At 42.9% G+C, this 14030-nt stretch overlaps 1 protein-coding gene across 1 annotated transcript; it reads left to right on the top strand.

The window, feature by feature from the left end:
• The first annotated feature begins 7613 nt into the window (after window positions 1-7613).
• On the top strand, window positions 7614-11124 carry wfikkn2b (WAP, follistatin/kazal, immunoglobulin, kunitz and netrin domain containing 2b). Its single transcript, XM_018761622.2, has 2 exons — window positions 7614-8365; window positions 8543-11124. Exons 1-2 carry the CDS (start codon window positions 8168-8170, stop codon window positions 10052-10054), a joined length of 1710 nt encoding a protein of 569 aa, XP_018617138.1. The 5' UTR covers window positions 7614-8167; the 3' UTR covers window positions 10055-11124.
• The last annotated feature ends 2906 nt before the right edge of the window (window positions 11125-14030 follow it).

Below are 14030 nucleotides of genomic sequence, written 5' to 3'. Positions count from 1 at the left end.
GACCCCGCTTGGGAGAACAGGTTTCAGCCAGTGTGTGTGTGTAGGTTCTTGAGCTGAAGCTCAGTTCCGTAGTTTCCTGATTAACTGGCCACACTTGATGTGGTAAGCATGAAACAAGACTATTGCCTCATTATTAGTTTTTCAGAGAAAAGACTAAGGTAAAGTCCAGCCCATTAGGTTCACACACACACACACACAGAGTCTGAAACTGCTTGTCCCAAGCGGGGTCGTGGCGAAAAGGGGCCTAAGCCGGAAACACAGGGCACAAGGCTAGAGGGGGAGGGGACACACCCACGACGAGATACCAGTCCGTCGTAAGGCACACCAAGCAGAACTTGAACCCCAGACCGACCAGAGAGCAGGACTCAGTCAAACCCACTGCGCCACCGCATCCCCCTCTCCCTTAAGTTCAATTCAGTTAAATTCAATTCAATTATAGAAATATAGAAAAACACAGGCATAGAGCAAAAAACAAATACATCAGGCAAGGAACCAAAGAAACTAGAGAACTAGCATAATACACATCATCTGAACCGCTTGTCCCATACGGGGTTGCGGGGAGCCGGAGCCTAACCCAGCAACACAGGGCGTAGGGCTGGAGGGAGAGGGGACACACCCAGGACGGGATGCCAGTCCATCGCAGGGCACCCCAAGTGGGACTTGAACCCCAGACCCACCGGAGAGCAGGACCTGGTCTAACCCACCGCACCGCCGCGCCCCCCCCGCAGCATAATACATTATCAATGCTTTTATAAAGCTATAAAGCGAGGGTCGGTTGATCTTCGTTCATCATCTGAGGAAGCGTTCGGGAACCGGATTCTAGATGACAGAAGCAAAAGGTCAAGGAACCAGGAGAGTCGTAACCAAGGGCAGGGGAGGTGGGAGGAAGAGCACAAAGGAGCACACAGAGAGATCGCACAGAGTTGCGGTTGCTCAGACGAGGTTCCACAGTTTGGGGTTGTCTGGATAGCCTCTTTATACCCGGTGTGGTGGTTGGGCACGCAGTTGGGGGCATGACAGTAACAACGGCATTGTTGCTGTATGGTAGCTTGATTTCCCAGTTCAGTATGGTATGTCTCGTCCATCACGGTGATTGGTCATCATCTTTAGTCAGCATGAGGTGCTATAAGAAGAAATTGCTAGTAATTTATCATTTAAAGAAGTAAATTTAATACATTTTGATACAGAGGTGGGAAAAACTAGGAAAAACTGAAACACAGCCCAGTGGAATTAAACTGAGTGAACAAGTCCTTCAATCAACCTGCTTTAGTGGACTCAACCAAAACAGTTCCACTTATGATAATATGCTGGACAACTGCTGACAACTGTGCAGGTGATACCAGCTATCTCTTTTGCCCCTTGGTGTCTAGTACTCATTTATGCCCATTTACTTGCTCTGAGCTAATGCTGTCTTTGTTGGTCTTGATCTCATACCTGATACGTATAGCAGGAAGCCAATGTAGAATATTTACAGAATATGTCGATGTTGACTGTCTATGATAACTACTCCGGATACTCTGGATCGATCGGTCCATCAACTGTTGTTTAGACAGTGACGATCACAACACGCTCTCCATCCGTCCGTTCTCCTTGCTTTTCTCCTTCACAGACAGCCTTCCCATCTGACAAGATCATCTTCCCATTCCTTGGAGGTCGTCCAGGTGGTTGTTTTTGTTCTCTTGGGTACCATTCAGCTATGAGTGTCGTCCTGCGGTTGTCCACTATCGGCGCCATGTGTCCTGCCCATGTCATTTTATTCCACCTGTATTCTGCCACAATGTCCTTCACGCCACTGCTTTCCCTCAGCGCTTTGTTGGTTACGTGGTCTAAGCGTGTCACTTCAACCATTCTATGATAATTAGAGGGAATAAAAGGTGAATTTCTTGCCCCATGTATCTGCACTGTGAAGAAATAATTGATGCACAGGATACAGTAATTCATTCAGAACATTTCTCTGGAATAGCTTGTTTAATGGGTAAAGTCTTATCTACTTCCAGAGATAGATTCTTCCTTTGGTCTTGGAGAAATCCATTGAAAAATATTTTTTGTTACATGATGAACTGTTTATCTTATCTCACACCAGACTTTTTATATGCTTTCCAACCACAGGAGGCTAATGGAGTCTACAAACAACTGCCTTTAATTTTTTTCTCTTAAAATCTAGTGTTAAATATCATAAATGGAACTGGAGTTGGCAAAAGATTCTTTGTCGATCTTGGTTAGGGGCTTCATGGGACTAATTGAAAACATCTACAGCTTTCATCCAATAACAAGGTTACAGCGTGGGGATGTCTCAAAATACACACAGGCATTTATTAATGAACAGCACCATCATCAGTGCTTTTGTAGTGTTTATGCTCATTCCTACACAATTCTTTGACTCATCCAAGTATGTTAGCACCAAAGGTGAGTAGTAAGTTAAATTCAGAGTCGGTTTTGGCATCAGTACACAAACACACACACACATTTTCTGAACCGCTTGTCCCATACGGTGTCGCGGGGAACCGGAGCCTAACCCGGCAACACAGGGCGTAAGGCCGGAGAGGGAGGGGACACACTTAGGACGGGACGCCAGTCTGTCGCAAGGCACCCCAAGTGGGACTCGAACCCCAGACCCACCAGAGAGCAAGACCCGGTCCAACCCACTGCGCCTCTGCGCCCCCCGGCATCAGTACATTTACTTTTAAAATATACTATTTCTCCATTACATTTCTGTCACCCTTTCCTCCTTGGTTTTGAGTTTGTCATATTTAAGTTATAATTTTCCAAGAAACTAATTGTCACGTTTACTGCAAGACTGCTGCTTAATAAGACAAAAAACAATGTTAATCTACAAAGCTAATAATTCTAGAAAACCGCAAAGTTTTCAGTTTTTATTAACCACACCTGGTACTCGTCTCATCCTCGGAGGGCTGACTTTCTTTGAGCTACACCAAAAAATTACCCAACAGACTGTAGTCCTTTACTCATTTTGTATTTATTTGATTAGCCTAATCAACAACTGAATTGACACAACAGGCTTAATTTATCAAAAGGCTATGTAGATTTATGTTTTCATGAGAATAACTGTATATAAACTGTATATGTAAACTGTATATTTCAACTTCAAACACTGATAGTAATTAAGAACACCACAAAGTTTAATTTGAATCAAAGTATCTTGAGTACTTCAGTTTTTTAACCTAATACTTTTTTACTCTTACTCAAGTAAAATTTTGGGAAAGAGCTTTTACTTGAGTATCGTTTCTGGCTACTCTACCAATCTCAGGAAAGCACTAAAAAGGACATGGGAATACATTTTAGACCTAGTTAAAAAAGGCACCTTTCGCAAAAGCTTTGGACCCCATGCCAGAACACTTGCCTAAAAATATTTTATTAGTTGGATGGAGATATTGTCATTAGGCAACAATTTTGTCAACAGGTACAATGGACCAAGAGATTTATGCCTTTCTTTTACGGAGACTTGTGTGATACTGTGAGATTATAGTTAACCAAACCTTGGTAGGATTAGATTCCTAGGACAAAACAAACCTTGTGACATTGATTACAGACCTGTGAGACAGATTAGATTCTTGCCCCCTCACGTCAGCACAGAAAGATTCTAAGTCTATAAAGTATTTACCAGTATGTGTGGGTGACAGGCAGAAACAATGCTCACGGAAAATAATCTTACTAAAGCCTCTTTTTCCAAAATAGTAAATTAGGTTATTCTTCAGTTCAGTTTCACCCAAGACGCACATTTCTGCACATATCATAAGAATGCGGTGTGTGAATTCAAGGTCCATCTGTTTAGCATTTTGGGTAGAAATAGATAAATGTCATGACATGATCTACAACTTAGTCTTCTTCTTTTAATGTTCAGATCCTGTCCCATGTCATTTAATATTTCTAATCACTTTTGAAAATTGAGACACACACATCAGATGTGCATATTTTCTGTTACTCTATAGCTATTCAGTTTTTCTTTAGCTTCTTTATCAAGTAATGATTTTTTAAAAATTTGTTTCAACCATTATTCCATGATGTTTCATTCTTTTAACCTTAATTATATAATACCTGTTTTTAGTTGTAAGCAATATCGTTAACAAGAGGGCACAGTGGCACAGCGGGTTTGGCCCGGTCCTGCTGTCTGGTGGGTCTGGGGTTTGAGTCCCACATGGGGTGCTTCGTGACGGACTGGCGTCCCGCCTGGGGTATGTCCCCTCCCCCTCCAGCCCCATGCCCTGTGTTGCTGGGTTAGGCTCCGGTTTGCCGTGACCCTGGCTGGTACGAGCGGTTTCAGACAGCGTGTGTGTGCATGCACGCAATATCATTAGTTATGCTAAACGTCAGAATAACAAAGCACAAACCATCGCAGATTGAGCTGTGCTTTCAAAACACCAAATCATAGTTCTCTCTGATTGCTCTTTTTTGATAAAAAGTAAAAATCCAGCACTCTTTAAATTAGGAAAAGGAAAAAGATTATAAGAAGAAGAAAAACCTCATTTTAAATGAAATACCTTGGCAAGTTACCTCTCTTTTTTTTTTTTTACTTTTTTCAGTAGAGAAATTATCATTGGCCTGCTTTCATTCTTTTCAACATAATTAATTTTACAGTGCATAAGATGAAATATGCTGTTTTAAAGAAAATGGAAAGTACCTATAGAGCCAATTCTTGTAAATATTCCCTGTTCTCCAAACCCAAATAAATAACATTTTTAAAAGAATTTGATTCTTTTTATTTCTTTAACTTTTGGGATTTTGAATACTGAGGTTAGCTTAAATGATAATACTACTTCAATGAAACACTAAAAGAATGATAAACATCGACGTTAGCCAAGGTTATTTACTTCACTGAAATGTTGAGACTCAATACATTTAAAATGGGCCTTAATAATTCACGAGTCTGTTTTAGTTGAGTAAAGAAGTGGAAACAGTTACACCCAATCATTCTGGATCAAGTTTGACACTGCAAATCATATGAAGAAAAGATGATCCTTTCCAAAGTTAACACAGAGATTATTTTGTGAGAAGATTGGGTCTTACCATTTAACAAATACATAAAATCGTTTTTTTTTCAAATATTTTTCTGATCATCTTTCATTGCTAGGGAAGAAAAGAAACACATTATGGAATCTCAGAAGCAAGTGACCTTAAAGGATTTTTTGGTGTTTTCTGGAACAAGTTCAAAAAGGCTGCAAGTGATCAAAGAGGGTCAAAGTCAAGGTCTGTTTGCAGGCAATACATGTGTTAAAGTTGAGCTTTCTGTCAGCATGCACGACAGGGGACCTGCATAGGTCTGTTATTCGAGTTCTGACATCCATTCACTCTAACATGTCCGCGCTATGCAGAGAATGTGAGGTCCCAGCTTCCCGGTGGTGAGAGGGGAGCACTGGGGCCGTTGTTAACTGAAACTAAATAGCTAACAGGATGCTGGATACCCAGGAAGAGGGCGGCTGAATGTTTTTGCGATAATAAGGTACAGGCTCGTTAATTTTGGTGGAGTCCTGCTGTGCGTGAGATGAGCGAATATGGAGTCTGGCAGGTGGGTGGGCCTGCGGAACATGCAGAGAAACAATCAAACAGTGCGGAGAGCTGGGGAACACACAGGGGAGCAGGGAGAAACACAGAAGATCAGGGGTACACACAGGGGAGCAAGACTCAGACAGAGGAGCTCTGCTATACATGGAGGAAATGAGGAATACACAGAGGGAAACAGCTTGGAAGAACTGGAAAGCAGGGGAGCAGAAAACCTGGGCAGATCACAAAGGAGCTAATATGCAGGAGCATCAAGAAAGACAGAAGAAGAGGTCTCAGGCAGATGGTGGTCACAGAGGGATGCAATGCTCATATAGGTAGCATGGGGGACAGGTAGTTTGCTCCGGCAGTGTGGGCAGGGCTGACAGCCATTCTCTGAAAGGAGAGGACTGAAGAACTTTGTGGCCCAGCAGGAGTCAAGACAGCAGGCTGATTTACATGTCTCAAGAAGCACCGGAGCAAAGCAGCCCAGCAAATAGAATAACAATCAGTGTGCATCATGCTGTTGGACTTTCTCCCATACATTCCTTCAGGTTGCGGTTGTTTGTTGTCTGGCCTCCAATTTTAATCGTAGCAGTTCATTTATAAACTTTGATTGTAAGTGTCAGATGCAGAACAACAAGTATAGGCACCTTTAGCTGTCCTTAATGGAACTCCACATGACACAGTATCTGTCTACATTTTGCTTCACGCTGAAATGCTTTTCTTTTTTCCACAGTACAAATGTTAGAAGATCATGTATATCCCGAACGTAGTTGGAACTTGGAGAAGGACTTTTTTTCCCGTAATTCAGCTGGAAATGGCTCCCTGTGTGGAGTGAGCGCCCACAAGCAGCACAAGGCGCTCCATCTCGTGTCAATGCAGGCCCCTGACAGACACTCTTAGTACAATAGCCCCCAGCTCTGTGCTCCTGGCTTTGGAAAAACACTCTCTGTCATAAGCAGTCAGGTGTCTGCTCATCACAGTCTTGCCCCATCAGGATGTTGTTTTAGGGGCTTTTACGGGATGTTATAAATGACAAGAGGTAATTAATTTATCACATTCCAAGACCGAAGGAAATTCTTTTTCTTCCTGTCTTATTTTTCAACAAGTACTAGGACAGAAGACTTTTGATTTTTCATCTGGAACCATGAATATGTTTGACAGGTGTATTGTTATCAGTAAAATTTTAAACTCTGACTCAACAAACTTCACATTTTGTATTTCCATTTTCATAGGCATACATCTGAGATAGTTGTATGGATTAAAAAAAAAAATCTCAGATCTTCTGCTTAAGTGAAGGAGTCACAAGAAAAAGTTTGTTCAGGCTTAACGTCCTTGGTAGAACCAGTCTCCAGTTAAACTGGTCTCACAGGCAGCTACTATTTCAACTGTAGCAACTGTAAATGATGTACATATATACTGTATGTGCATACATAAATGTACATTGGCTAATTCTCAGTGCGAAACAACACCAGAATTACATTAGCTACTACGCCGGTGTGCTGCAGGTGGTGTAATGGTTAGCGCTGCTGCACTGCACTCTAAGAACCAAACCCAAGGTATAAACCACACGTCTCGCTGTAGTACCTGAGCAATATAAAATACCTTGAATTGCTCCAGTAAAAAACACTCTGCTGTAAAAACAGTCATATAATAGTAAGCAGCTTAAAAAAAAAGCTGTAAGTCGCTTTGGAGAAATTAATTAACAACTAACATTATTTCCTGCCACGTGATGAATACATGAAAATTGCAGATATGAGGAAACACTGTATAGCTTATTCTTCGTGTCACCAACGAATTATCAGAACAGAAATAGAGATAAACAAATATAATACGTTTGAAATCGTAGCAGTAAAGCAAACGATATATTCCAGTAAACATTTTATTAACGGTTTTCGGTTAACCCTGATTAGTTAGTTTTCATTGCTTCTTCTTGTTCTTCTGTTGAAACATCGCGGTCCGTTGCGGGATTTAACTGATGAGTCTGACATTTTGCCCTCTCATCAAGCGTAAATTTTTGAACTCAGATTGGACACCGGCTAATTTGCACATTAAAAGTTAAACGCAATTCGGAGACAACTGTTTCTGTTTGAGGTGCCATCTGGAGCGCGGTACTCGACTCGCGCGCCGGGCGCGCGCTGCCCCCAGTCTCGCGTTCGGCGCGGAAACGGTTAAAGCGAGGCTCCGGCGCGCGCCGACAGAGGCAGGTGTCCTGCCAGCCCCAGCCCAGTTCCAGCGTGATGTTTTCGACTCCCCCAAAACTTAAAAGTACTTCGAAGCAATTCATAACTGTCAGTGGCACGCAAGGGCGAGTTCTGTGGTCGGTGGAATAGCCCGTGTAAGTTGCAAAGCGCAACTTTGGAGCAAAGTAAACGGTATAAATACCGCCACTCATCTTACCGGACCGGAGTCTCCGGAGACTGGCTTCTTGGAGAGGGAAGAGGAGCTCTGAGAGAGGACCGCCTTTTTATCCGAGCTTCCTCTTTTTTTCACCTTTTTGTGATTTTGTGCGTTAAACGAAACGACGTTTTTACATATTTTATTTTCTTACGTATAAAAAAAATCTTGAAACAGCTGAAAAAGGAGGCGAAAGGGAACAGCGCGAGGAGCCTCTACTACGCCTACGGTACCCCGTTCGTCTTGCCCCTGCCCTGAAGCGCCGCTGGAGATGTGGTGGATGCTCTTCCCCCGCTGGATGTGGCTGTGCGCGGGACAGCTCCTCGTGCTGCTGCCGGAGCGCGGCGCCAGGGCCATGTCCGTGCAGAGGGTGGTGTACTCCCACGCCGGCATCTGCCCCAACGACATGAACCCTAACCTGTGGGTGGACGCCATGAGCACCTGCATGCGGGAGTGCGAGTCCGACCAGGTGAGTTGCTGCCGTCCCATGCATGATGATCCCGGGTCTTTAAAGTTTACTGCCTGGCAGGAGGAACAGCAGGTGCAGATGCATGCGAAGTGTGATGTCAGTGACATCATTTTCCTGGAACAGAAGCAGGGAAGTTTGAACGTAAAAATGTGTCTCCTTTCCCTCCCTTGCATTTAGGAATGTGAAACTTTCGAGAAGTGTTGTCCCAATGTCTGTGGAAACAAGAGTTGCGTGGCAGCACGCTACATGGACATCAAGGGGAAAAAAGGACCCGTGGGAATGCCAAAGGAAGCGACGTGCGACAAGTTCATGTGCACTCAGCAGGGGTCTGAGTGCGACATATGGGACGGGCAACCGGTGTGCAAGTGCCGAGACCGTTGCGAGCGGGAACCGAACTTCACCTGTGCCTCCGATGGCATGACCTACTATAACAGGTGCTACATGGATGCGGAAGCCTGCTCCAAAGGCATCTCTTTGTCTGTGGTAACTTGTAGATACCACCTCACTTGGCCAAATACCAGTCCACTTCCCATGGAGACGACTCTCCGCCCTACCACAGCCCTCCTGGAGACCACTCCGATCGATGTGCATCCACCAGTCATGACTGGCAACCCAGCGCATCAGTCAGTGTTTGTTGGTGAAACAGCTAGTTTCATGTGCGAGGTGACGGGACGACCCAAGCCAGATGTAACGTGGGAGAAACAAGTGGAGGGGAAGGAAAATGTTGTCATGAAACCCAACCATGTGCGCGGGAACGTGGTTGTCACCAACATTGGCCAGCTTGTTATCTACAATGCGCAGATCCATGATGCCGGAATCTACACTTGCACAGCCAAGAATGCTGGGGGTTCCATACAAGCCCACTTCCCCTTGTCTGTGGTTCACAAGGACCTCTTCAAGAAAGAAGACCTGAAGAATGCCACAAATTTTCCTGCTGATGAGTGCTTGAAAATGCCAGACCAAGAGGACTGTGGAGAAGAGCGGATGAGCTGGTACTATGATGCCAAAAAGAACAATTGCTTTACATTCACTTATGGAAACTGCAACAACAATATGAACCACTTTGACACATACGAGTCCTGCATGCTGTTCTGTGGTGCAGAGCTGGCCCACCCTTGTGGTCTGCCCAGCCTTCAGGGGCCCTGCAAAGCCTATGAGCCTCGTTGGGCTTACAGTAACTTGCTAAAGCAGTGTCAGTCCTTCATATATGGTGGCTGTGGTGGCAACGAGAACAACTTTGAGAGTAAAGAGGCCTGCGAGGAAGTCTGTCCTTTTCCAAAAAACCAGAACTGCAAACTGTGCAAACCCCGGCAGAAGATGGTGACCAGCTTCTGCAAGAGTGATTTTGTCATCCTGGGTCGCATGACAGAGCTGACAGAGGACCAAGACTCAGGCCATGCCCTCATCATGGTGGAGGAGATCCTGAAGGATGAAAAGATGGGGCTCAAGTTCTTTGGCAAGGAGCCCCTGGAGGTCACACTACTGAACATGGACTGGAACTGCCCATGTCCCAACATCACCACTGCAGATGGCCAGGTGATCATCATGGGGGACGTGCACAACGGCATGGCTGTCCTGCAGCCGGACAGCTTTGTGGGTGCCTCCAGTCCTCGGCGCGTGCGTAAGCTCCGTGAAGTCGTCAACAAGAAGACTTGTGACCTTTTGAAAGAGTTCCCCAGCATCCAGTAGGACAAATCCACATCTTGTAAAGACATACTGCACGCACCATGGCTCCAAAACCCTTAAACTCAAGGAATTTTAAAATAAAATTTCTTTGAAAGAGTTTTCTGAAAGGGTGAGTCAATTTGAGAAACAAGCTGAATTAAAGTGTCAAAAGTTTTTTCATATCATACTTTTCTTTCCTGTTGACGTGTATTATCTGTTGATCCCTTTATTTATTTTGAATATGCAGCCAGTATATACTATAGCTTTTGATAACGCTCACCAAGTGCAACTCATGAAAATCCCTGCCCAGCTGACATTCTTCAAGTTAGAGGTAAAATTTAAACACACTTTAAAACTGCACTTTATTTTTCATACCATGTGCAATGCAATTGGAAAACATCCGTGTCTACAAATAAACTAAGCTGTAACGCATGACCAGCATGTCTTTCACTGTGTTGCTTTGACTTCATGTTTTGCGACAATGTCTTTGTGTTGGTTATGGAAACATCTTGGTCATTTCAGGAGGAGGAGGTTAAAAGCCAGATGTTATTGGAATCACAGTTCTTATTATCTCTCCCCTGTGCTGTGTTATTATAGTTTTTTTTTGTTAAGTTGCACATATTGGGCTCCACTTAAGCACTTACTGAGAGAAATGCCTTAACCTACATTTATATAGTTATAAAAATTTAGCTTTTGAGTTATGTATTCATTTCATACTCTTTTTTTGTGATTTAAATGACCTAATGCCTTTCAGGACATATAGCAAATCCTCTGTTGTGTATTAACATTTGAGCTTGTAATATTACAGTTTTTAAAGGGTAATGGTGGTCACCTGAGAGCAATCGTTCAGTAAACCTTTTGTAATATACTCACAATCAGATTTTACGCCATGCACTTGAACAAGTTGTAATATATTTTCTTCAAGGTCGGTTACTATAGATCCCAGGAATCAGAGCTTTTATATTTGCAATATAGCACCTTGCAATTCAGTTAGAATATGAATGTACATGTATTTTTGTGCTCAGTATTACATTTGTTTTTCTATTTATTTTGTGTCAAATCATTATACATCCTTTTCCTTAAGCACTTAATTGCTTCAGCTTTTATTTGAAATATTTTCTTTTTCTAACTATTTTGTATAATACCTAGCCCTTTCAAGATGCAATAATAAAAGGTGATCTGAGACAAAACTATGAGTTTTTTCTTCACCCTTTTCTTTAACATTGTCTATAACCTGTACTATAAATTTTTGCTATATTATGTATTTTATATAGGCACACAATACACAGAATAAAGTACATAGAGTCTGTGTCTTGTGATGTCTCAGTTGTGGCAATATGTGTACATTTTCAACTTGATGTATTGTACATTTTCTAGAACACTTCTGGAAAATGTACGTTTACACAAATGTACAAATTGTACATTTTCTAACCACGATAACTGCACATTAGCAGAGGTTGTTTTTTATAGGGGCAGCCACACCCCCACACCCTCGCATAGATGCCATATTAATTAGGAAGCAGGTCACATTCTTGCACTTATGTAGAGAAATGGTGGGCCTGGGAGGACACAGTCTCGTTAGACAGCCCGCTCAGTCTGCTTTTGACATTCTGCTTGATACTGATCTTTTCATGAGTGTGGTGTTTGGTGGGACCTCACCACTGGTCCCGGCACAGGGATCACCTCGGCCCCCTCCTATTCCATCACAATTGGCCGACTTGAGCCGCCCATTGACCCCCCTCTCAGTAGGCTAGCTTGTGGAGAGGGGGTGGGCACTGATAAATAAAGCAAGGCTTTAATACAGGATTTGAACTTTTGACTTTTACAACCCAGGATGCAGGCTTCAGCCTTTGAAAACAGGGGCTAACACATGGTTTCCCAGAGGTTTTCTGTGGTGGGTTTGAGACGGCAGCTACCTCAGGGTAAGTGCAAAGCAAACCCTTGACCTTGTGAGCTGGAAAGAAAAAAAAACAGAATTCAAAAGAGAAAAAAACCAATGCTTCATTCAAAGGCTGCCAAGTGTCAAGTACAGCAATCAGATTCTGTTGCCTTAGGGTCACCCAGGGGACCCTGGCAAGCACTTCCGTCCTAACCCTAGTCTAGACCACTTCCAGATCCGTTAGACAAACTAAATTGTATCCCTGCGGTAACGGCATTAAATATTAAAATCTCACCTCAGAGTGTAATAAATGTGGTAATATATGTGGATCTCGAAGCAGTGTGTTGGGTATAATTTATCACTTGCTTTTTGTGCCTTCCTACGGCACACACACTAGTATGGTGTTCACCACCACCACCCGTAACTCAGCATAAGTCAGAGAGTATGAAGTCGTGAGAGCCTACTCTGGGTTTTAGATCACCTTTTCGGGAATGACGAGAACTGGGAGTACTATTCCAGGCTGCCTTTGAAGCCGTCTTCGGGCTGTGTTTGAGGCCTCTGAATCTTTCTTCAGTTCATACATTGGCCTCCACTCGTATCATACGCAGCCCTGATATTTCATTTCCTAGAATGCATTAATGTCTCATTATACTTAAGTGGCCCTTGTGGCATTGTAAAATTTTACTTGCCTTTGTTTTGTTGCTCCAAACTCTCAGCAGCAGGAGAAAGATGTGTACTGCAAACCGCAAGTATATTTCAGCAAAGCCTCAGTTTCCTCACATCATTTGCCAAGGGTTTTCAAGCAGTTCTGTACAAATGTGGGTCTAGGGAGCTGACGGGGTGGCTTCGGGCTTTTGGCCGCCAGCTCTGTTATTTCCATCTGGCCCTGCTAGGAGCCAGTAGCGCCCCTGAAATGATGATCTACAGCTGGGGTGGGGAACCCTGGTCCACTGGGGCTCAGAGTGTCTGCAGGCTTCTGAGGTGCATTTCAATTAGCAATTGATTTACACTGGAATGCCAGGCAAGGTCACTTCCTCTTTAAGTAATTAAAAAAATATGATATTAAGGCCAAATGAAAAGCAGAACACCACATAATCTGCGGAGCGCCGGAGGTCCTCGCCTCTCATCATCAACAGCCTTTGTAGCCTTCAGATAAAGCCCATCACAGGATAAAATGTGAGATATGCATGAGACATGGTTATATATCTGCCACACACCGAATTATCACGCACTGGCGCCTGTCAGTGGCTGTACAGACATTGTGTGACTTAATGCCCAGGTACAATTTCCAGTTCTGCTAGAATTCTGGAATGCTGAAATCTTGGCAAGACTTCTGTTTTTGGTGAAAGAATGAGAAAGAGGATGAAACCTGAAAAGCCCAGCAATAAGAATGTTTGAAACTGTTTATGAATTTGTTGCATTTGTTACGTGCCACTCTAGTGTACTTTTTTTATGTGAGTACTGGACAAAGCGAAAAAAAAAACAGTTGGTCACTTTTGGCCACAGTGCTGTTTTTGAAAATATACTTACGGAAACTTTCAAATAAACACAAATCAGTTATCTTACTATTTTTATGCAAAGGCAATGATTCCACATTTAAGAAGAGAAATGTTCTAGCATAAACAGAAGTACCTTGTTTGTAGTTACTGTACAGCCTAAGAAAAGCTCACTGGATGCTTAAAATCTATTGCTGCATCATCACATGTGAACCAGACTTCAGTTTTTGTCTCTGGCGGGATTAATTGGTCCGTAGTTATTTCAGGTTATGTGCATGGAATTTAGAAGTATTACATCTTCCACTGTATCATTTATGTATATATGTATCAGAATGTGAGCTAATTTTTGTGTTTCATGTCATGAAACTGAATTGTGATTTTGGAAACTGGTGTTTGTTTTGATCTGTTATGTAAGTATATCTCATAAAGCCAGTATCATACTAACACTGAAATACTGGTGTTTTCCACTAATTACACTTCAAACTTGTTTACGGTGCTTCAGCAATGTCAACTTAAGTGCTGCTGCTTGTCTTTTTGCTTGTTACAGAAAAGATGGTGGCATCGTAATTCGAGGTATAAACATTATACAAAAAAATAAAAAAATTTCAGTGAACACTTGTTAATT

The sequence above is a fragment of the Scleropages formosus genome, chromosome 20 (genome assembly GCF_900964775.1).
Source record: "Scleropages formosus chromosome 20, fSclFor1.1, whole genome shotgun sequence".
NCBI lineage: Eukaryota > Metazoa > Chordata > Actinopteri > Osteoglossiformes > Osteoglossidae > Scleropages > Scleropages formosus.
The sequence above is the reverse complement of the archived record's forward strand: the minus strand, read 5'-3'. Positions and strand labels throughout refer to the sequence as shown.